This window comes from Triturus cristatus, chromosome 4_1, assembly GCF_964204655.1.
Source record: "Triturus cristatus chromosome 4_1, aTriCri1.1, whole genome shotgun sequence".
NCBI lineage: Eukaryota > Metazoa > Chordata > Amphibia > Caudata > Salamandridae > Triturus > Triturus cristatus.
This window is the reverse complement of record NC_140585.1, coordinates 393,116,827-393,142,457: the sequence shown is the minus strand read 5'-3', so window position 1 is coordinate 393,142,457 and position 25,631 is coordinate 393,116,827. Positions and strand designations below refer to the sequence as shown.

At 45.4% G+C, this 25,631-nt stretch overlaps 1 protein-coding gene across 1 annotated transcript in view; it reads right to left on the bottom strand.

The window, feature by feature from the left end:
- Nucleotides 1-267: 267 nt before the first annotated feature.
- Nucleotides 268-25,631, bottom strand: part of SHISAL1 (shisa like 1) — a 607,509-nt gene continuing 582,145 nt past the window's right edge. Inside the window, exon 5 of the mRNA XM_085652451.1 lies at nt 268-9,671. Within this exon, the coding sequence (XP_085508577.1) occupies nt 9,671 (1 nt within the window). The 3' untranslated portion in view covers nt 268-9,670. The remainder of the gene's footprint in view (nt 9,672-25,631) is intronic.

Genomic DNA, 25,631 nt, shown 5'->3' with positions numbered 1-25,631 from the left:
ATGTGATGGCATGTTGTTCAGTGAAGAGCAGTGTTGTGTTTGTTAGCGTGATATAGAGATGTTAGACATATATAGCGCAAAATCTCTGTGGATATTCACTTATTGTATTGACATACAGCAAATGGTGGACATAAAATAAAGGATGAAAGAGACGTTAGAACTTTTAGAACCAATACATGAATCCATTGAAATTGATATTAGTAAAGTCTTTGGGACCACCCTGTAAAGATAAAAATACAATTATTTTGAAAGAAGTCCACCAGGCCGTTTTGAAACATTAACGTAAATTTTATTACCAGGATATTTTCACATGTACACTCTCTCATGAAACCTAAACAACAATCTTTATAAAAACGATAGTATAAAGACAAAAGCAGTGCAAAACACGTTTTTTTGGTTTTCCTGGCTGTCACTTCAGAGAGACGACATGACTAATTACATGAAGTCAAAGAACACAGCAAAGATAGGACAGGATTCCAGCTAGACTCAGACCAGCAAGTCACAGGACAGCTGCAACCTATTGAATTACACATCGACTGGCGTAAAATCGACATTTCACTCGACTTGCTTAAAAAAGAGACCGTACAGTTTTAGACCCTAAAACATGTTGAATATCAACCGCATAAAATGTTCTAAACAACTGTTTATTCGTAATATTAGCAAACATATTTAGCCAATAACCACAACTGAATTCTAAAGGTTCTAGTCACAAAGAGCCTTTCCAAGGTTGTAGCCGCAAACAGCTGTGGCGAAAGATGGCGGAGTAGTGCCTTAAGAGCCAGTCCTCAAACTTGTGAGTTTCTTTTGTCTTATTGTAAACGAAGGTGTTTTGTTGTCATAGAAGGATTGAATGGCATACAAGCAATTACAAATATGTGAAACCAAAGGGCAGGAAAAGCAAACCCTTGTCTGTGAAATGAAAAAAGGCGAAAGAAATTAAATGTACCAATAAATGCAGGTCATCATCTGTTTTTATTAGTATATAATTACTCTTAGTGGTATACAATCTTTACATGCTTAAGAGGGAGTCTGATCCAAATGCTACTCAAGAGAGAGGGTCTGTGGCTGCTGTCATCACCTCTCTGAAGCTCCTGCTACTCACTTCTCTGTTAGTCTGTCATTCCTTTGATTTCAGTAGTCTTTTTAAACTGTTCTTCAGTGTTTGTCTCTTTGTGGGTCAGTACACGCTTTACCTTAGTTTTTTAACTTCAAGGGTTATACGTTGTTAGAGAATTGTAACTTATCATGCCTGTGCTTTGAACAAACGACTATTCATTGATTGCTTAAAATTGTAACTGGAAGTCGTATGCTTATGTAATACCAAGACATACACCTCCAGGCTTGTGATTAGGGACTCAAGCTAATCTTCACAGAAAACCCCAGAGAGTCACAAAAATCCCTGTGGTTGATTGCTCCTGTGGAGGGAATTTCAGCCATTGGTATAGGCATGGTATATGGCGGTGTTAGGCTAGTGTGGGTATAGTTGGTACTGTCTTGGAAGGACATCCCACAGCACAAAACAGTAACAGAATTTACCTGAGAAGGTCTATACCTTGAACATCAGACACACCTCTGGGCTTCAAGAAATGGCACTGTAACTCTTGCTCTAAGTTTCCAAATGACACTCGTCGTGAAAGATTGAAAATGCCCGATTCCATAAAAAGCTGATCTGTCTCTGGGGCAGAAATGCAACATTTAGATAAATGTTCTCCAAAAATAGAGTTTCAAACACATATTTTATATAAAGACTGGCATACCCTCACAAGCCTACATGATGGACACAGTATTACATTTGCAAACCCCTGCTTTAGCCAGATGGAAAAAATCAGAACAAGTCTGAACAATCTTCAGATTCAGCCTTGCAGGATATTACCTTTAAGTCAGCCTTTCACATATCAAGAACCTTGAGCTGCTGAAAGTTTATACTTTAGGATATGATCAGGTGTGAAGATGAGGTGGTCTGAAACTTTGAGTGGCTTGTGCCATTAATGTCCCAAATGCAGAATCTTTTCCTGGGCCTTTGTTACTGAACTGCAATTTCTTATCGGGAACACTTGTTTAGTGTCGTGAAGAACACTATAAGAATAGTTGTTTTTCTGTCGGTTTATACCCATTACAAGTTAAAAAAAAAAAAAACTAAAAAAATATTCACACTAGTAGAAAGTCTTTACCTAGCAGCTAGCCCCTATGAAAAACCTAAGGTTAATAATTATCTGCAGGCAGCAACTGAACAGATGTCATATAAACCATGTATTTTTTGCTTAGCCAAATGATCACCCGCTTTCAAAATTGTTGGCTGGACAACCATGTTCATCAAAACTCCCTCTGGTCACTATCTAAATGTGATGTGTATTACTCAAAGCTTTTGTCCAAGTGTAGGCATAATCTAGGGCCAACTGCACAAAAAGAGTGGCCACAAAAAGTGGTTGCACTTTGCACACCAACGTTTTGCAACCAGTCTTTAATCTTGGAATATGACCTATATACTAATGGGTGGCATCTCAAAATGTCAATTTTCAGAAGGTCGCAAAAGGACCTGCCTAATGAATATTAGCAGATCATTGTCCCTGTGCTTGCATTGCCAAAAAGAAAACTTCTTTTTTTTTTTTAAAGCAGGCAATGTTACTTAAATGAATTCCCCTCCCTAACTGTGATTTAGAATGTGTTGATAAACTTATTTTGTGAGTTAGAATGCTTCTACAACTATAAAAAGGGTTTAGTACATGGCAAAAAGCAATTCTGTAGTCACAAACCCTGTGATTTTGCAAAAATGTCTTTGTAAAATTACATTTGGTACTTACACCTGTAAGTTAAAAATGAATGCTCTAAGAGTAAGTCACAGAGACAAACAGAAAAACATTTGCTAATCGAGTCCATTACCTTGTTTTAGAACACCAGAATGATCCTAAGTAGAGCCTTACAGCAAACTGGTCTTCCTCTGGGCCACTTCTGTGGGGTTCATGTCTCTATCTGCACCCCAAGCTGTGCATTGTTGTTGAGCTGTGTTTGCACTGAGAACTAGATGGAGGCACATATTTAACCCAATGGGTCCTTCAATTGAAATTAGAATGCTGAGGCAGACAAAGCCTGGCTAAACAAAGTACTTAGCACTCAATCAGGGTCCTCAGGAGAAGGTTTTGAAAGTAATCTAAGAATCCTGATTGCATCCCTTTAAGTATGGACTCTATGTAAAGCGCTGCATTCAGCAAATTAGGAACAGCATGTCATTAAGAGCAGACAGCTAGTCGTACTCGACTTCCCTGCATCTGCATAAGATGCCTTCAGTGAAACCAAAATATGCCTGGATAGAGGTTTACAATCTGGTTGGCTGTGCAAGAGACCCACGTGCCACATCCATTTCAAATTACACAAGCAATATGCACCAGGGTGTTCTTAGCATGTCATGAGAGACCGGACATTTTAGAACATGGCGTTTCTACACACTACTTGCCGTCGTTATGCAGCGTGTATTGTGAAGAACAGAAATTCTAACGTTTGTGAATAGCAGGTCTTTGGAAACCGGGTGTTGCCAGTGAGTGGACACGCGGGGGCACGTGTAGCATGAACGCTCAACGCCAAACTAAGCATTTAATACTGGTGTTAATACAATTTTTCAGTGCTAGCATTTTGACAGGTAATGCCGTCTTATGCAAAGGAGGACAGTCAGTGTATTTGTTGCAACGTTAAGTGACATAGGACCCAATTCAAAAAGTTTTGTTCAATCCCTGTGTCCAACGCCTTGAAATTCTTAAGTAAGTTACATGTATGTCAGGCGTAAGGGACAGTTATGTATAGAACACGCTCTGTGAATTCAATCCTAAAATGCTAATGCTGGAGTGGTGCTAGGACTGTGTGTAGAAAGTGTTCTCATGCTTTCAATTTGCGGTAGATTGTAAAATCTTAGAATAGGAAGGTTGGACATGGCGGCCCAGGCTTTGAATCTGAAATCCAGGATCCCATAGACGACTGCATTATGAGCCCTAAGATTTATACTTACCAGTTCCCTATGACATGCTGAATTCTTCCTCTTATTGGATTTTTTCTTTAATTCGCTAGTATGTCCAGTGGTTTCTCTGGTCTGATGGGCTCTCAGCAGGTCTCTGGAAACTCTAGGCACTTGTGTTCCTTTAATCTCTCTCTTCTCCTGGTCTCTGTGGGTAAAAGGTGTGATGATGGTGTGGATAAATATTTTTTCTAATAGTCTCCCACTTTTGTATGAAATCTTTATGAACATAAAAGCAGTGTTGCATGCCTACATTAAATTCACCCTGCTTGAGGTGGTGTGGTTATCCTGTGCCTGGGATGTTTGAGCATTTATGACCCTGTCCATATTTCTTTCCTAGAATAGTTTTGCAAATCCATGCATGCAATATTTTGTTCCTGCTAGAGTGGATGAGCATGTCATTCTCATCACTTTTGATTGTGCTAATTTACCACTATTATATTCAAGCATCTGCGCCTATCACTATTAGGACTACACTCAATTTGCATGATCCTGCAATGCCCTTGCATACCCTTGTGAAGAAACAGCACCAACATCTAGATTAGTCTTCCACTGCAAGATGGAAAAAGAGGCAGCAGAATCAGCTGCTTTCTTCTCTTACCCAGTGCTTTATATGTAAAAGAATGTCAGCACGACGAATGCCAAGGGGTTGTTGGATGTTACAACGCATGCTTTTATCCCGCATGCCATTACAATGCAAGTTTTTAAAACGACTTGCTGTTGGCGGTGCACTGGAGTTTGGAATAGTATAATTTACTATTCCAACTCCAGTCGGTGCAACAGTAGGGAAGGTGTTCGAGTTAAATCCAACACCTTATACCCCCCTACAACAAGTAATTTATTTGTAATGGCATGCGGGGTAAAAGCATATGTTGTAAATCATGCATTGTAATAGTTGTTTCCCATGCCAAGGCAGCGGAGCCTTGAATCCACCGCAGACCTCTATAACCCACTACAGAGACCGTCTCCTCTTTATCTCACTCCTGTGGGTTCCCGCTTTCTCCCTTTGTGGCGCATTTTCTATCTTTCTCTTTCTTCTGCTTTCCGCTTTGTGTATTTTCATCTCAGGAAATGTCTGAAGAGGAAAAAGAAGTGTGGGTGCCCAAACATTAGTGCTGGGTGGCACACCTGGCTTAAATTAAGAATTGCTCTAGCAGTATATACAGGGGTGGCTCCTCCATTGAGGCAGTTTCTCAATTGGAGAGGAGGAGCGTCGCCCCACTTAATTGCCCCCGAGACAAAAAATAAAATGGTAATTCAGCATTATTTTTCATTCTGACATCCTCCTGTCCTGGGCAAGCGTCAGGGTGGGGTGGGCCCACTGCTGAATGACAGTAGCACGGACTGGGAGGAGGGTGGGTTGTATGTGTACTTTTCAAAGTGTGCATGTCTTTTTGGCTGGCTCTCCTGCGACGACCAGCAAGACATGCACACTTTGAAACCTCCAACCCAGCTGCCTTAAGACAGCTGGATTACAGTAAGTGCAGTCCTCCCGAGTGCAGTGGAGTGCCGAGTGAGGCAGCTCCCTCCAATAAGGGCGCTGCTCTCATGCTGGTGAGAGCAGTGCCCTGATTGGTCAAGTTAGTTTCCTGGTGGCCGGACTGCCATGAGATGAGGTCCAGAGCAGGAGGTCCTGTTGTCATGTAAGTGTTTTCTTGTATTTTAAGTTTGTATTTGCAATCACCCGTTCTATTTATTTTTATTTTGTTTGAGCGTGCGTCCTCCCCTCTTACCCCGTTCATGCCAGCTGCCACTGAGCATACTACGCAGTGCAGTGCAGTGAAAGAGGTCCCAGAAGGGAAGGCTTCACCTGCATTGAAAGTGAGCAGTCCAACTGGCAAATAAACTGTTGAATGCCGAAGCACAATCAAGTGGCATTTATCTGATTAGACGTAAGGCCATCTGCAAACACGTCTGGTGCCACAGTACTCGCTGCACTGGAGCTGGCACATCAGAGCAGATTTACACTGAAGAGCTGTAAATGGCACAGTGGCTTCTGAATTTGTGAGCTGTAGATCCTGCCACCCAGTGCATTTCATGTGCACTTCTTGCACAGCTTGCCCCTGAAATACGCCTCCCTGTGCCGCAGACCTACTCGGTGTCCTACATGAGGAGCTGACAAATGCACTTTTGCCTCAGTTTTGATTATTACATCTTTCAGTTTAAAAATAACTCTAGATCACAGAACAAAGGAAGCAAAGCAGCACTGCACAGCTCAATTCCCTCTGGGCCACCTTTTGTCTTGGATCACTCTACCATGAAGCAATTTGAGTGGAAGCTGTAACTAGCATTGTTAGCTCTTTAATGGCTCGTACTGGTGACTTTCAAATGGATGACAAAAATCATTAGAGTAATAATTAAAATGCTGCCAGTATAACCTATTTTAATGTCAAAATCCCCTTGGCCTTTCTAATCTGAACAGAGCAGAATGTGCTCCGCGTGACAGCTTTCCAACTGGGAGAGAGTGAAGGAACGACTGCTCGGTTCTTGCTGTCCCCAACCATTGTGAAGTCATTTGGTATTCATTCAACCCACTTGCAATTAATTCATTTTCAATGCCTCGAATAATCCCTTCGAAGTAAGTACGGCTGCCCTTTGATTCCCTGCTTTGCTTCTCCTGACTTAACATGGCTTTGAAATAATGAGTTCAGGTTGGAACTCTCCAGAATTCTTTGAGCCTGCTTTCGGATTAAACATACAGGCAGTAAGTAAAAAAGGTCAACTTCTAAATCACATTGTGCTTTTATAATGTACAAACAATGTTTTGTTGTCACAATGGTTGGGAAAGGCAACTAACCCATTACAGAAATAATTGATCAGAGAGGCAGCCGGGGAAGCTTGGCAGACAATTGCGTCCCTTGGAAGCTTGTGGCCAATTGGCTGCCTGGGATGGAAGTTATCCATTTGAAACCCTCAGGTGGGAGGGCTTGATTATAAATATTATGGCAAGATTATAAAGCTCTGTAAGCTTATATGTACCTCGTGCTCAATGTTGGTTTAGACTTTGAGGTAACCGTGGACGTCGATTCAGCAAAACATCTAAAGTAGTGGAAGTGACAATGTGACCCCCTCCAGCATTATTGATATCCCAGGGATTACGCCGCATCTCTTGTAAAAAGGATTATTCCTTATCCCTCCCAAAGTCCTTCAATATCCTTTTATTTAATCCTGAGCAGCTCCAGTTGTACAAGAAGAGCACTCCCTGAGTCCTAAATTAAAGTGGCAGCATTCATTTTCTATTCATGCTATTGGCTTCATGATCCCGGAGATCGGGGCTAGCAAGTGCCGCGTCCGGGACAGCAAATGAGATCACTGACCACCTCTATTTTATGCCCATGGTGACAACAGCAATAATAATAGACTGGAAGATGACTAGTTTACAAATCAAGATGCCGTAAGCCTTAAATAATAATAAAGTAATTAATAAAGTGCCTGGTTACTTCTAACAAAGTGTTCCCGCGCTAAGGTTTCACTCTCAGATACAGCCTTGCAGTCCCGCTACAGAAAACCTTTGCAACAGAAGCTAGAACTGAGCTTCTCGTTTCCGATATCTCAACTTCCCCATTATTGAATGTGAGCAGCAGCCACTTTTTAGTTCTGGGTTTTGACTGCCCAGCTGTCAAACAAGCTTGCTGCTAACAATTTACATAGGGCTTTGGGTTTGATCCAACCATTAGATGTCTTCGACCTGCCTCTTTCAACCATTAGCTAGACACTTTGTCAATCTAGTTTTAGCTCATTCCAGTGGAGTATAAACCCATCACCTAATAGTGTTGGATTTTTGGAGTGTATCCTTCCTTCTCCTCTTGATTCCTTTCTTTACTGCATAAAGGACTACTCTACAATGATAACCTTCTGTGTTCACTCCTATTCGCTCCCTTCCTTGTGTCTGGCTCTAACGTGTTAAGGCTGCACACGAGTCTCTGCCCTACTAGCTTGGGGATGCTTGTTTCCTTTCATTCCAGTACTGGAATCATTTATTTGTTTAACAGAAACAGCCTAACTGCAATCACTAAAATGCACTGCGAAACCCAGGACTGCATCAGCTATGCATACGACTTGATTTTTGGGAGATTTTAGGGTTGTCTTCCTGTCCAGTACAATATTTAACACGTTCAAACTCTGGTTGTTTTCTTGTTTAAGTGTAATTGATGGAAGAGGGCATTACCCAGTTTGAATATATCTGCAATTAACTGATGCTGGAAAGTGAGACATAAAGTTTAGCATGGCCGTTTGGCTTCCAGCAGCCGATGCAGATATGTAGAATGTCTGATCGGCTAGTCATGTCTACTAATATCTATTTTAACCGGTCATGCACATTGTGTTATTGCTTAGGTCTGATTGACCAGGCCATAAGAAATGTCATAGGAAGGTCAGACTATTTGTTGATGATGACACCTTAAGCAGGAAGTAGATTCATAAAGGCATTGATATGTTTCCCAGTGACAAGCAAAAACTACTTAGGGGCTAATTCACAACACTAAGGGGAAAATTACTACATTATAAGTATCATAAATTTTACTGACCATCTGGATAATGAAATACATCTCCATGTGACTCTTGCATTGGTGCATAATGCATGCTCTGCAGTATATACTCACAAACGTGTATTATATTCATGTTGAATGGAGGCGTACTCCCATTTTCTTAACTTTACATGTGGGTAATAACTGCAATGTGTAGATTATGCACGCTAGTGTGTGGAATAGTCAATATTAGCCGTTATTTACGAAGGTGCTAATTTTTTACTTCACATTTTATTTTTTTTCTTTGATGACCACCCTTCCTACCCAGATTTACTTAATACTAGATTGGTCTGTGAGGTTTATCCCAATGTCTAAGAACTTGACAGATCCAATTCAAGTGCGAATTGGTACTTAGATGGGAGTAGCAAGCGCATTCCTTAACATTTGTGAATGCCACAGAAGTTACTACTGTATGGGTGTAAATTAATTTGCATCATTTGCCATTTTCCAGTCATTTCAGACTCTTTCTTCAGGTGCAACCACTTTACAGCGCCAATTCTGTTCTGATGTGCTAAATATTCACACACTTTCGCATGTCAATCTGTCAGCTATTTCTTTTGTCAATTATGCAGGTATAGATTGTGATTTGTTTCTGGCTTAAGTGTACATTCTGCCAGGAAGAAGCTTTGCGAGTGGGCACCCTAGAATTGGTGCCGCCCCTGTGTAAGGGACAGCAGCCATGTGGCGACACAAAACATACACTGGTAGTAAAAGTGCGACCGACTCTCTCCTCAGAAAACACGGAAAACGTCATATTCATTACAGTGGCATAATTAGGCTCTTATCGACAATGCTCCAAAGGGGGAGACAAAACAGGTGGTCCACCACAGCTTCATGCTCTTGCCAACCGCGTCTTGACCAGCATCTTCCGCGGCGCGGCAGATAGTCGTCCATCGTCCATGGCAGCAGTCAAGACAGTGCATTTCCCACAGTCTGGAATGTAAAATATTGCTAACAAAGTCCATCCTTCCAGGTGACGTCAGACGCTCTATTGAGCCCAACTGCTTGCTGTCACGTGGTGGAATGAAGACATTACGCTACTGCGTCATCCTTCCCACCGCGTCACTGCCTTCACGCTCTGCCGCGTCAAAGCTGCTCGCGGGGCGCAGCTCCCCCAAACTCCAGGCACATTGTTTTGCATTCTGAAAAATACAAGTAGCCAAAATGAGGGTCATTTTCTTGACTACATTTCAATAAATTTTGATTTCATGATACGATCTTAATTGCACACAAGCAGTTGAAGGAATGCAATCGAAAACATCATTTTGGACACAAATAGAGGCACCGTACACAGTATTATATTTTTCATAGCATCTTAGGACATTTAGCAATATGACTATCTCTTTCATAGTTGCCATAGAAACTATGATGTTGTACTGGATACCGCATATCTTTCCTGCCTGTGCCTCGTTTGTAATGTTCTAGTAGTGATTTTTGTTAGTGTTTGCTTTGTATTACATTTTGCAACCATTCTGGACCCTCAGTTGGAATTGGTCAGATATTATCGGGAAATTTACTTTTGTACAGTTTCATGACAAGAGTCATAAAAGGATACATCCCTAAATAATAACATAGAAGAAGGAATACACGGTGTCCTGTTCCCCCACACTAGAGCTCTTTGCAACTAAGGGGACACAGCCAGAGGGGGCAATATCCTTGTAACTGGTATTTAGAGCCTGAAGGAGTCACGTGCACTGCCCACTGCTCGGAATTGAAGAATGGGCAGTATTTTTTTAGTAATCAATAAACAATATAAACAAATAAATAGCGCAAGGACCCAAAGCATTGCTCAGGAGTAACACACAAGCCGTGCTGAAAATTGGAGTTTGTGAATACAAAGACTGTCTACAGGGGATTCCACCACACGCTCTTTTTTCCCAGTACACTCTGCTTCTTATCCATTTATCCCACTCTTTCAGGTTCTTTGTCATCCTGTCTCCCTTTGTTACTGTTGTCATATACCTCTCTCCTCTCTCTTTCACTTTGGGTCTGAGGATGAAATCTATGCCCCGAACCCCCCAAAAATGGAGGCCCGCTGCCTGCAACCACCAGCACAAATAACGCTCTGACTGACATGCACACTGAATGCGACAAGCTTTGCGCCTCTCTTCAAACCCTGGTTGTATTTCTAGGGGCATTGGCAATGGGCCATGCAAGCCAAGGTGGATTTAAAAAAGCAAGGCAAATTAAATGGTAAAATGGACCTCTTCTTTCTGTAGCCTCCTGTCGCCACATAAATATATAGTAACATTAGAAACCCATGAATCCCACAGAGAAAGTGCCTGCTCTCTCTTGATGCCCCTGAAGCTTGGCTTGGTCATTGCTTATGGCTACTTATAGGGTGCCAAGACAGGGGCCAGGGATTCTTTGTATCTGGTCAGCCTGGAATGGTCATGTGACACTGCCTAAGAATTAACACTAGTTCACACTTTCATGCCTCTTTCACATTCCCAGTTCCTTTACACATCAATAATCCCCGAAAGTATGTTTGAACACACACACACATATATATGTATACACATGCATACATTTATCTCTCTCTCTATAAATATATATATATATATATACACACATATACATACACATACACACACACACACACACACACACACAATCCTTACTCCCACAGGAAAAAGGCACGTACACAAAGATTGTGTGGATACGTCTTCTTTTTAAATAAAAGGGCCCCTCACGACCCAACATGTGGAGGAGAGACGCGCTTCGGCTAGAAAAGCCTTTGTCAATCTGACTGACGCCATGATGTGCAAATAATATATAATGCCTAATGCATAGAAATGGAAAACATACTATACAAATTGCTGAGCCAATCATGGTAAGTTTCTCAAATAAACAATGAAGCTGCTTAATACAACTAACATTGTGCAAAATAAGTCAATGTGTGAACATTAAAAACCTAGCGCAGCACAATAAATCTATTGCAACCACTGAATTCTAATGGCGTCAATCACCTCCTGCAAAAAGATTTTTTTTTAAAGATACAAATATCATGATAATATTCAACATAGGGCTGGATGAGTTACGAGTCTTTTTAACGACTTGAACTGCTGAAATGAAAAGAACATTCTGCTAGCACGAGTGCTATATATATATTAGTGAAATCTCTGGGAAACATTTTTTAAATCTAAACCTAACATTCTCAGTTGATCGATTGACTTAATTTTTTCAGGTGTTGCATTGAACAGAAGAAAATCACCTTACTAATCCGCATTACAAGTTGGGTCCTGACTAATTACACATTTTGCCAACATGTATTGTGCACATTAACCTCCTGCAATGTGAACAAATGGATCTGAAATTGAGGAAAACATACAGTACTGGGTCCAGTAAATGGGTCCCAACAAGTTTTTCCTGTTTCCCAGACCAGCAAACTCGTAATAACCGTTGATTGGGGTGAAACTTCAGCCCGAGATCGGCATGTACTACCCCATTACCCCCATCTCCCATAACTGGCTGACTTGCAATAGACAAGGCTATGAAAAGTTTCCTGCGAGGTTCCATCTGATGAAAAACAGTACCTGCCTAGTCTTATCCATTACAAGTAATAATCTACCACATGTAATACAAGTGGGAACACCATACCTAGTATATTTTTAATGCCTTGCAAAAGTGTGTTATAATCTAAAATTCGTAAAAATATCGGGTTCTGTGAGCTTGTCTCACTTTCGGGACTCGAATTCTTCTTGACAATTTATTCTGCCAACAAAGAGTTTTTCTTCCCACCTCTCCATATTACAATCCCTTAAAAAAAGCATAGGGGGCATAACATACAGCTCTGGTGTAGTGTTATGATACAGCATATGAATGACATAAAAAATATTAAAATCTGCCAGGAGTGCAGTACTGGTGATATATGTAGCACTGGTGGATGAAGGGAAGTGTGAGTCACTCTAAGGTTGACAAGGTACCATATAGACACCAAAACATGATAGGGGCTGTTAGAAATGGGATTTCTGGTTGGCTAAGGCTTGCGCCAAAGTCAGGCAGAAACCACCACTCTAGTCAGGGCAAGGAAGTTACACGCCAAAGATAACCCCTGCTCACCCCCTTGGTAGCTTGGCACGAGCAGACAGGCTTATCCCTGAGGCGATGTGTAAAGCGTTTGCGCGCGCACCCAGCAACAACACCCAAGGCCCACCACAAAGGAAACTCCACACAAGGTATTATATAAAAATAACCTTTGTATTATACACAACACATTAGATAAAAACACACACTTTACAATGTGCCAACAGGCACGGGCAGAATTTACAAGGGATTATATATACAGGGGACAGGGCCACATGGACCACTGTCAGGAATTAGCACTTTGTAGGAATAGCACTTAGAACGTAGGAATAATATTTGAGAACATAGCACACAATCACTGTAGCACTAAAAATAGAACATGTAGCACACAACCAGTAACTACTGGTATCAGAACGTACCACCTACGCAACCCTAACCACCTTTAGGAATACCACGCAGGGAACTAGGACCTCACTAGTACCACCTGTACTAAGGAGAAAACAACCACCTAAGTATCACTCTACCTGTAGGGGTCTAAGCACATAAACACAGGATGCATAAAATACATTTAGAGGTGTAAACACAATTCAGGACAGAAAATATCATGAAGGCATTGCGCAGGCGCAAAAAGTACATGTATGAAAATCACCAAGTGCCCTAGGGGAGGGCACAGCACAAGATAACTGTCCGCAGGCCAACTGACCTCTCAGGATGCAGAAATACCCAATATACAAGAATGTCAGGGCGCGACTGCGCAGGCTGTGCAAGCCCGGCGCACAAGGCACAACCTAAACGTGGCAGCTGCCCACTAAGTGCTGGGCAACTGTAGGGACTGGGGCCTGGGCACCTCTGGGCCCTTAGAACAATCTGTCGCCCTTGGAGCCTCTCTGGGCTCTAAAACAATGAAATGCCCCCTAGAGCCTGTCAGGGCTCTATGCAAATATTGCCCCCGTCGTTGGAGCGTACTCGCGCTCGGAATCAAACAATGCGGGGCGTTGGAGTCCCACGAGCGTTCTAAAATGATATGCCCCCACGATGGAGCCTCACGGGCTCTAGAACGAAGGTGCCTCGTGGGAGTCCTTCTAGACTCAACAAGAATAATGCCCCCAGAGCCTCGCAGGCTCTAAACAATAATGAAATGCCCCCGAGTTGCAGATCCCTTGGTCGGAGGGAGGGAGCCTCGTCGGAGCGGCCCACTGCCAAGCGGGGCCGCTCTGGAAGGAATGCCGGCAGGACCCTTTCCCGGAAACAGAGTAAAGTCCCCACCAATGTGCCACTCACCGGCGGGTACGGAGGCTTCCCGGACTTCTCTTTTCTTCGCCGGTTGGCGGGGTGGGCTCCCGCCGAACCTCTGGCCCTGCTTCTTCTCCGGGCCGGCCCAGCGCGGGGTAGGCTCCCGCCTGGGTCTCGAAGGGGAATCAGTCCAGCCGCGCGTCGTCGGAAGGAGGCGGGGTAGGCTCCCGCCCTCCTACTTCCGGTTGTCCCGGAGTCCCGCCCCCGGCCTGCCTGACTTCCTACAAGCCCGGCCGCGGCGGTGATTCTACAACTCGGCAACCAGAGGGGTAGGCTCCCTCGTGATTAATCATACGAGCGGGGTGGGCACCCGCTCGAGGTCGCAATAATGCGGGGTGGGCACCCGCCAACCAATTAATTAAATAAGCGGGGTAGGCACCCGCGTAATACACGGCATGAACAGCGGAGTGGGCTCCCGCTCGATCTCGGCCAAAACGGGGGAATCCCTATGTCGGGGTTCCCCCCGTGAAGTATCGTAGCGCTGTTGGGGCCACAGGTAGAGCGCTCCTAGCGCTACCAGTAAAACAAAAAGCGCTTCTGGATGTTGGGGGCCCAAATAAAGCGCTCCTAGCGCTATGAAGCAAATGAAAGCGCTCCCAGGCGCTTAGGGATAAAAACCAGGTCCAGAACAAAGTCTTCAGAGGTGGGGGGTCAGGACTGGGCCCAGGGGCCAGCTCACAGGGCCCTCCAGCAGGGAGGCAGTCCCCAGTGGCGGTCTCTCCTGGCGCCCAGCAGCAGCAGCCCCCCTCAGGTAAGATCCTGGCAGAGAACAGTTTCTGTGGGGACACAGCCCCATTTTTATACAGGCAAACCCTTTGTTCTGGGTTCAGGGTGAGGGGGAAAACCAGTCGCAGCTGGTTGGGGAGCACCCTTGATGTGCTCAGCCCCTCACTCTATTCATTGGCAGGGCTAGGATCGTCAGTCGCACCGCAGGGGGCGGGGCCAGCATTGTGTGTGGAAAACCCTGTCCTATTCAGGACCCAGGCGTACTCCTCCCACCCATCTAGCTGCTGATCTCCCCATTCACCACTGGGTGACTCATCCTGACTCTGGGGAATCCCTAGCCCGTCACATGACACGACCAGCCAATCACGCGACAGACACACTGCACACAGAAGCGCCCACTTCTAGAAGTGGCACTTCCACACTAGGTACATGCACGCCGCACACATCATCGCGCAGCATTCACTCCCACGAGTCCGCACATACCAAACTCGGGCCTGCACACCCCACGCATCAGGAACTACTAGGGACACATACATTCCCCATGCATTCCTATGGGAGGGCAGGCCTATCTCACCACATGCACTCAGAGCACGCACACACTTTACCCTGGGACACAGGGAAAGTGCGCAGAGACCAAACAATTACCACACCAAGTCATCAGTAAAAAGAAAAAAAGTTCAGGGGTGAACCTGCCAGAAGGGCCAAGTCCAACACAACCCCCTTCCAGCCAAAACGCAGGGCAGCCCAATCACCACCGTGATGGACTTCCCTGCTTGGGGCGATAGAACACGGACGCGGGCCCGCAACTGCAGGGACACCCTCCGGTTCTACGCCACGGTGAACCCATGGAATTCTTTCTAACACCACTGTCTGGACCAACTGGGCTACCCCACTGGTACTCCCAAGCTGTCCGCGGCCAAGACCAGGCCCTAGGCCACCCAGGTGCCACTGGTCTTTGCCTAACCACAGAGTGGGGGGTAGTAACCCCTGGCACATAGCGGCCATTCTCCACTCTTCCTCTCTGAAAGACAGGACTAGACTGCCACTGGTTCTCCAGCCTAGGGTCTACACCCTCAGACGGACCAGGAGTCTCAGGGAAGGCTCTCCTCCCCCTACCTCTTCTCCTAGGGTTCCTCCTCCTCTGGCGAGGGGTACACCTAGAACGCCATTCCAACCCAGGGTTTAACCCCTCAGGTTGTACCGGGGGCAGAGGTGGGCTCTCCCACCCTCTGCACCCCCTTCCAGAACCCTGCTCCCTACCAACTGGGGCGGTACCTCTGGAAGAAGAACTGGTCGGGACGCTGATTACAGACGTCCCACCCTTCAGGTCAGGCTGATCCCGAACCTGGCCTTCCAACCTCCGGCCTAGAACCTTTGGTGGAATAATTGCCTGGCACTCCAGGACTTCTGGGGATCTCCACTCCATCCCCCTGAGGCTATCAAATGACACGTATGTCGAGCGACTGTCTGTCTGGCGCTGATCTCCCGTCCCCTGTCCACCTGACAGTGCGCGGAGATCCCCCAGAACAGAAGTGGTGTCACCCTGGTCACTACACGGGAACCTAGCCCAACTGGGAAGTCCCTGACCCACCGGCTCTTCCACTGGGGAACTCATCCCCCAATCACTCACGCTGGACTCCTGTACCCTCCCTACCGGAGCGGTACCGCCAGACTCCAGAACCACAGGAGCCCTGGTTACAGGTGCCCCAGGTCCTCCACTCACTAAGAGATCTTCCTCAAGTGGACTAACAGGACAGCCTAGGTCCCCAACTTGGTGTTCCCTCATGAAACCATCCAAGTCCTGAGGCAGGGTTTCGGGCGTCTGGGGACCCTCGGTCACCCCCTCACTCCTGCTCCACTGAGCCAGGCAGCGAGCCCCTACATCCTCCTCGCTATCCTGGGACCTAGCTGGGCTACACTGAGCCTCCTCCACCACGCTGGGCTGGAGGATCTCTGACCCACTATTGTTGGAATCACTCACTAATGACACTAGAGAACCTCTGGCCCTTTCCCAGTGGTCTGCTTCCTCTGCAAGTTCAAATGGACAAAAAGAGTTATACCTCAACAGGTGTTGGCGCAACCCTGGAGAACAACTACTGAGCATCTGCTCCTTGATAATCATATTTAGTACTCCATCCAAATCCTGCTCCGGGTTAAACACCAACCAGTCCACCAGGGCATCATGACATTCCTCCACAGCCTCCTCCCAAGACTGGTGAGACAGCTTCTTACTGCCCCTGAACTTCAACCTACATTCCTCCTCTCGGGAACAAGGTACCACACTCGGGGAACTGGGACTGGGACTCTCTATACTGCACTTTATATTGCTGCCCCCCCTGGACTCCACCCTCACTGGGGAATCCAGAAAACTACCACTGCGCTCAGGGGACAGGGAAAGGGGTGAGGCGCTATCTTCTACGCTGGACCCAGCAAGGGACTCCCTACCTACGGGGTCCTCACTCTCTACTGGCATCCAGGTACTGTCATCTTCTTCTGAGTCTTCAGGGCTCCCCACAGACCCACCACCCTCCAGGTGTGAGGCCCGGGCCCTTTCTTCCTCACTGCGCTCACGTTTCCATTCATCTGCTTGCCATCCAATCATGTAGTTCCTCAATTCGTACACAGTGTCTGACTCTCTCACCCCTATGTTTCTCTCTCTACAGAACCTTTCCAACTCCTGCATACTGTAATAAACTAGATCACTGAGATCAAAAGCAGGCTCCATTCTGGCAGACGTTCTAGAGAAAAGATCACACAGGGAACCTAGGGGTCTGAGCTTAACAGGAGTACTCAATTCACAAAAAGATTCAGCAAGCTCTCTAACCCAGAGAACTCACACTCACTTGCCTAGTGCCACACACCATTCATCCACACACACAACCCTCCCCTCGGACTGGTAAGGCAGTTTCTACCACCCCTGATTCCTCAACCCGACCACCACGTGACACAGGTACCAACTCTGGGCGCAGGGCGGGGGACAAATGTACAGGACACTATTACGCTGCCACCACTGGATCCCACCCTCTGGTGAATCCAGAAACACAATGCACTAAGGGGGATGATCTACCCTCCCGAGCTAGGGACACCTAACTCACAGTGCACAAAAACACATTTCCAAAGAAATGACAATTTAAAAACAATTTTAAAACAATAATCCCTATACCATGTGATTTATCTAAATGCAGAGTTTTGTAGTGCGGCCAGTTGCCGCTGCGGTACAGCGCAAACGCAAGTCCAAATCCCACCGCTGATCACCAATGTTAGAAATGGGATTTCTGGTTGGCTAAGGCTTGCGCCAAAGTCAGGCAGAAACCACCACTCTAGTCAGGGCAAGGAAGTTACACGCCAAAGATAACCCCTGCTCACCCCCTTGGTAGCTTGGCACGAGCAGACAGGCTTATCCCTGAGGCGATGTGTAAAGCGTTTGCACGCGCACCCAGCAACAACACCCAAGGCCCACCACAAAGGAAACTCCACACAAGGTATTATATAAAAATAACCTTTGTATTATACACAACACATTAGATAAAAACACACACTTTACAATGTGCCAACAGGCACGGGCAGAATTTACAAGGGATTATATATACAGGGGACAGGGCCACATGGACCACTGTCAGGAATTAGCACTTTGTAGGAATAGCACTTAGAACGTAGGAATAATATTTGAGAACATAGCACACAATCACTGTAGCACTAAAAATAGAACATGTAGCACACAACCAGTAACTACTGGTATCAGAACGTACCACCTACGCAACCCTAACCACCTTTAGGAATACCACGCAGGGAACTAGGACCTCACTAGTACCACCTGTACTAAGGAGAAAACAACCACCTAAGTATCACTCTACCTGTAGGGGTCTAAGCACATAAACACAGGATGCATAAAATACATTTAGAGGTGTAAACACAATTCAGGACAGAAAATATCATGAAGGCATTGCGCAGGCGCAAAAAGTACATGTATGAAAATCACCAAGTGCCCTAGGGGAGGGCACAGCACAAGATAACTGTCCGCAGGCCAACTGGCCTCTCAGGATGCAGAAATACCCAATATACAAGAATGTCAGGGCGCGACTGCGCAGGCTGTGCAAGCCCGGCGCACAAGGCACAACCTAAACGTGGCAGCTGCCCACTAAGTGCTGGGCAGCTGTAGGGACTGGGGCCTGGGCACCTCTGGGCCCTTAGAACAATCTGTCGCCCTTGGAGCCTCTCTGGGCTCTAAAACAATGAAATGCCCCCTAGAGCCTGTCAGGGCTCTATGCAAATATTGCCCCCGTCGTTGGAGCGTACTCGCGCTCGGAATCAAACAATGCGGGGCGTTGGAGTCCCACGAGCGTTCTAAAATGATATGCCCCCACGATGGAGCCTCACGGGCTCTAGAACGAAGGTGCCTCGTGGGAGTCCTTCTAGACTCAACAAGAATAATGCCCCCAGAGCCTCGCAGGCTCTAAACAATAATGAAATGCCCCCGAGTTGCAGATCCCTTGGTCGGAGGGAGGGAGCCTCGTCGGAGCGGCCCACTGCCAAGCGGGGCCGCTCTGGAAGGAATGCCGGCAGGACCCTTTCCCGGAAACAGAGTAAAGTCCCCACCAATGTGCCACTCACCGGCGGGTACGGAGGCTTCCCGGACTTCTCTTTTCTTCGCCGGTTGGCGGGGTGGGCTCCCGCCGAACCTCTGGCCCTGCTTCTTCTCCGGGCCGGCCCAGCGCGGGGTAGGCTCCCGCCTGGGTCTCGAAGGGGAATCAGTCCAGCCGCGCGTCGTCGGAAGGAGGCGGGGTAGGCTCCCGCCCTCCTACTTCCGGTTGTCCCGGAGTCCCGCCCCCGGCCTGCCTGACTTCCTACAAGCCCGTCCGCGGCGGTGATTCTACAACTCGGCAACCAGAGGGGTAGGCTCCCTCGTGATTAATCATACGAGCGGGGTGGGCACCCGCTCGAGGTCGCAATAATGCGGGGTGGGCACCCGCCAACCAATTAATTAAATAAGCGGGGTAGGCACCCGCGTAATACACGGCATGAACAGCGGAGTGGGCTCCCGCTCGATCTCGGCCAAAACGGGGGAATCCCTATGTCGGGGTTCCCCCCGTGAAGTATCGTAGCGCTGTTGGGGCCACAGGTAGAGCGCTCCTAGCGCTACCAGTAAAACAAAAAGCGCTTCTGGATGTTGGGGGCCCAAATAAAGCGCTCCTAGTGCTATGAAGCAAATGAAAGCGCTCCCAGGCGCTTAGGGATAAAAACCAGGTCCAGAACAAAGTCTTCAGAGGTGGGGGGTCAGGACTGGGCCCAGGGGCCAGCTCACAGGGCCCTCCAGCAGGGAGGCAGTCCCCAGTGGCGGTCTCTCCTGGCGCCCAGCAGCAGCAGCCCCCCTCAGGTAAGATCCTGGCAGAGAACAGTTTCTGTGGGGACACAGCCCCCCTTTTTATACAGGCAAACCCTTTGTTCTGGGTTCAGGGTGAGGGGGAAAACCAGTTGCAGCTGGTTGGGGAGCACCCTTGATGTGCTCAGCCCCTCACTCTATTCATTGGCAGGGCTAGGATCGTCAGTCGCACCGCAGGGGGCGGGGCCAGCATTGTGTGTGGAAAACCCTGTCCTATTCAGGACCCAGGCGTACTCCTCCCACCCATCTAGCTGCTGATCTCCCCATTCACCACTGGGTGACTCATCCTGACTCTGGGGAATCCCTAGCCCGTCACATGACACGACCAGCCAATCATGCGACAGACACACTGCACACAGAAGCGCCCACTTCTAGAAGTGGCACTTCCACACTAGGTACATGCACGCCGCACACATCATCGCGCAGCATTCACTCCCACCAGTCCGCACATACCAAACTCGGGCCTGCACACCCCACGCATCAGGAACTACTAGGGACACATACATTCCCCATGCATTCCTATGGGAGGGCAGGCCTATCTCACCACATGCACTCAGAGCACGCACACACTTTACCCTGGGACACAGGGAAAGTGCGCAGAGACCAAACAATTACCACACCAAGTCATCAGTAAAAAGAAAAAAAGTTCAGGGGTGAACCTGCCAGAAGGGCCAAGTCCAACAGGGGCCCTGTGGGCCCTCAACTTGTCCAGGCACAGCATTAATTCCTAAAGCAACGCTTCCCAAACATTTTTTTACCCACTACCCAATTTTTTTAAAAAAAACTTTCAGGACCCACCAAGCTTCAATTGAGATGAGGTGGTGGCAGCTATTTTATAGTGCAATAGTAGACATGCTTTCAAAATGTTGTGAATTAGCAAAATAACACACACTCTTTACTATTTGTTTGTTTCCTCTTTAACAGAAATTGTAAATATCACAGCCTTGATCATGCCCTTCGATATGTCTTTATCGGACTGTAGCCAAGATATTTATCAGTCCATAAAATTGGCAGAGGGTGAACTGCACTGGAGCTGGAACACTTTTCAAACTGAAGTGTTGGCATGTGTTCACTAAAATCAAAAGGCAAATATAAAAATCCCCTTTAGCAGCAGAGTATTGGGGAGTGGAGGATAAGGCCTTGTATCCATTTTTGTTTTAAAACAAGGACCTGTGGTGCAATTGGTTATACTCAGGATGAACTTTATCCCATAGATAGAGCGTTTTTAGTTTTGCCAATAACTTTGGGGTCGTTTGATTTCTGTACACAAAAAATTTCAACACTAGTGTACAACTTATTTCAGCTGCTGTCTGGAAAGGTTTGGGGTGATTCGTGAAGTGGGGCCGAGAGAAAGGGGATTAGGGAGATCCCAAAGTGCCTTTTCCACATGCAACATCTATGGGGAGTTTTCAAGGTTTAGACATGGCTACAGCCAGAACAGCTGAATGTAATTACACCAAATTGGGCAAAAAGCTAGATCTTGCTCCACAGATTGTGCTTTTTGTGATTTGAGGTGTATCTGTTCAGTAATTTGGGAGCTATTAAAGAAATACATTTATAGCTATCTAGGGAGATCGAGCCTCTGCGGAACCGCCGGTACCCGTGCCCAAATGGGAAAAAGAAACCTCACCCACTCACACATCATACCTCCGCCGCACAGGGCCTAAATCTTGAGCAGGATGGTGTTGGATGCATGTGAGGGTGTTGGTTGTAGGCCCTGTGGCCATTCCCCGCCACCCAAGGCCGCGCGCGGCAGTGGTTGTATTAACATACGGTAATTATATATAACTTTACGTTAAAAAAATCATAGAAACTCACTGAAATACCCAATAGTTATAGGGATGTAATTGTAAAGCTGATGTTTTACCCACACAAAACCATAGAAATTCAGCTGTTATAGTTATACTTATAGTTATGCTTATCTGAACAAACTATAACATGTGTCCTTAAGTAACTTGAAACCACAAGTTATAGTTTCTTAATATCAGTATAACTATAAGTTAGTGAATTTCTATGGTTTTGTGTGAGTAAAACATCAACCTAACTATAACGTCCCTGTAACCTTTGTTTTTTTGTGTGAATATATATATGTGTGCATGTGTGTCTGTCTATGGACATATATATATATATATATATATATATATATATAAATATATATATATATTCACTGAAAAAACAAAGGTTACAGGGACGTTATAGCTGGGAAATAGAATTAAAAAAAAACTTAGATATTCACTGAAAAAACCAAAGGCTATAGGGACAATATAGTTAGGCTCAGATTTCACTCATGCAAAACCAGACAATTTCAGCAGTTATAGTTATCTGATCTAACTATAACGTACGCCCCCTTAATGCACTGCTTATGCCCTCACATATTACATCACTCATGACATGGTCAGTCACATCACTGATGACATCATTTTACCTAATGAAATTTATTGTATGGCTGCACAAACAAAGGACCCGGATACATAATTTGTGTTTTTTGCACAGATTATAGATTGTATTGTTTTTGTGTCCTCTAATTAGAAGTACATACGGGTTCAATATGTAGTGTGATTACTACAGATTAAATGATTTTTGCATGGCGCCCATCCCCATACAAGTGAGGGGTTCCTTGTTTCTCTCCATGCATGTGCTTTAACAGGTTTAGAGCAAGTGATTCATCTTAGGGGTGCAAACTGTTGCCTATGATGAAGGAGAAATAGACTTTGCCTAACACTGGGTAAATGGAGTGCCCAGGATGCTACTTACTGCTAATCCCACTGCAGTGCTGTAGCCAAATATGACACTGATTGGGACATCTCTGTCCCCCTTCCACAATTGCTCTGGGTCACATACTACTTGTTCCAAAGGTGCTTCAACTTCTATAACTGTACTCTTCAGGTATGTGCGCAGTATTTGATAGGTCTAGCAAGGGTGGATGTATAGAGGAGTTATACACATCTTCTAAGGAGCCCTCAACCAATCCAAGAAGTGCCCGGAAAACAAAGAAAAAATCAATTTTTGGGGGTTCTGATATCAACCCTCTCTCACTGTGTGTCAGACATTGTCTAGTGCAGATCCACATTGAAGCAGTGTGCACCAATGCTCCCAAGCCAGGCATGATTTAGATAATGAGGTATTAAATCAGGGTCTACGGGCCTGATTATAGGTCAGGAGGAGCAGTATCCCTAGGTGGAATAGCGCTCTGCCGGATCATGTGTCCCAGTGTTCCTGCATCCACAATTATTGGCTGTGTGAACATTAGGCCGACTTCTACCAGGTGGAAATGCCTGCTGATAAGATTGATTGAGGGTGGGCGGCAGTTCTTGACAAGTGCAATTGGCCCCTGCCTACTCACTTCCTACCACATGGAGCTCCCTAGCCAGCCCACTGCCTTCCCTGTCCACTGACATGCCTCAGCAACCTCCTACCCCACGTCTGCATAGGCACCCACAGTCATATTTACCACATGCTCAGATCAGGTAGTAACCATGACACAAGCAATCAGATTAGACCCAGTAAGTTCAAGTTCACATAGTTATTCCCCATTGTTGGGAAAAAAGTCATAATTGCTCAGTGCAGGGGTACAATTACGCACCTGAATAAGTGATTCTAGATCCGGTAATTTTGACTGCTAAGTATTGGGCAACTCGTAATAGGAGTCTACACCCGTTTGTTCTGCAGTCTACACAGAGTTCTATCAGAAACCTTTTCTATAATGTACACTTTGCTTTCTCAAATCATCATTTAATTTTTATTTTGGCCAAAACACAGAATAATGTGTTCCAAAAACAAAAGAACATGTTGAAACGATAAAATTGTTTGTTGGCTTTAAAACACATAAAAATAAATGTATTGGTGCTTACACTTTCTTTTCAGTTACTTAAAGTCACTCAAAATGGAGGGACAATACATGAAGGTTGAAAGGTTATGCACAACAAGATGGACGTAGTGCTGAATCTTTTCAAACACTCATCCCCAGTCAAGAGATCTGGGTTAAATCCATTGTTCTTTTGTTCACCATGCCACCTCAGTTTGGACCCAGACAAATTTGTCAAATCAGTCTTGACCATGCTCCCCATTGGAACAATCCAGCCCGAACTGCCAGACCAGGTCCTCCCTGAAATGGAAACAAGCATCCCGGGATTGGTTTCGGGGTTTCACCACTCATCAGCCAGGCTAACTTGAATTCAGTAGAACAGCGAGCAAGGGTCCCACATCTGGTCCGAGGATGCTTGTTTCCAGTCCAGGGAGGAGCTGGATTTTCAGTTTGGGCCAGAATGTTCCCATGAGGAGCAGGGTCAAAATTGATTTGTATATGGCTGAGTTCAATCTGGGCTGGCATAGTGAGCAAAAGAATGATGAAATTAACCCAGATCTCTTAACTGTTGGTGAGTGTGTGAAAAGTTTCACCACTCCGTCCATCATCTTGTTGTGGTTGAAAAGTATGGACATTAAATACAAATCAATTTCATATATTTGTGGCAAATTAAAATTGTATTAAAGTACATTCCTTTTCCATAATCCATAAACGTGTTATTCAACTCCCAAAAATTGCTCTTTCAAGTGAAATCTGCATCAATGGTTGTCGATCATTTGGAAAGTTATCTTTTTTCTGCAATCTAACAAAGCAAACTGTGCATAACGGAGCTCTTTAAGCAATCCAATAAACATTTGAAGAGCAAGACTTAAGAACGTAAATGCAAAAGGGTAGTGGAAATGCAAGTACAAATGCAAATACCAACGCAGATCCCGGAGGGCCGGAACCATCACTGATTTTAGGATAAGGACTTGTTATTCAAATTAGTTTCATTTGATTCATAGGTTGTAAATGTATTTCCTAACTTTCAAAACCCAATGGGCTAATACAAAAACTTAATTTGCAGCAGTATTGTAATGTTTAAGACGTGTTGGGCATTATAAATGTAAGTAAATTCTCTCAATTAAAACATGGAAGTTACTTGAGGCCTAGGGGAAAGAGTAGACGGCATTTAGAGTGAAAATGTAATAAATCTGTGTGTTAAATGCTCCAGTTTGTCAAACCTGGTAATATGTTGTTCTTAGGAGGCAGTAAAAAGGATCTGAAAGATGGAGAACTTAATGCTTCTATCTTCAATGTAGGTAAGGATATACGGAGTTTTTGCTTATGATGCCTAAGGTGCAAAGTGAGATATGTCGTTAAAATAAATGTTGCACAAAGTATACGGACGGACTAGTGCATACTTGATAATCAACAACTGGCACCTTTACAGCTACAACACTGATGTACCTAATCTCATCTGATCTAAGATTTACCCATTTCTTTAGTATTACAATCAGATTCTTTGAGTAATCTGGTACTGCAAACAGTTCTAGGACAGTATCAGTACATGGGATTATTCATTTACTCTTACAGAAATGAACACCTATGCATTGATGTATTCTCCAGAGATCAGTCTCTGTCTTTTGAGAAGTGATGAATTCTAAGTGGTCTCCCCAATGAACTCCACAGATCACAAAGCACACACCTCCAGAATATATACAGCTGAGATAACAAGTCAGTCATGTTAAAGCTACATCATTGCATTTTAATGCCATTATTCTTATAGTAATTTACTCCATCTTTCTCTTCTCAGACCTAGCTGATGACAGTTTCATCTAAAATTGGCAGAAACAAACTTCATTCAGATTGCGGTTGTATTACAGAAGCCCC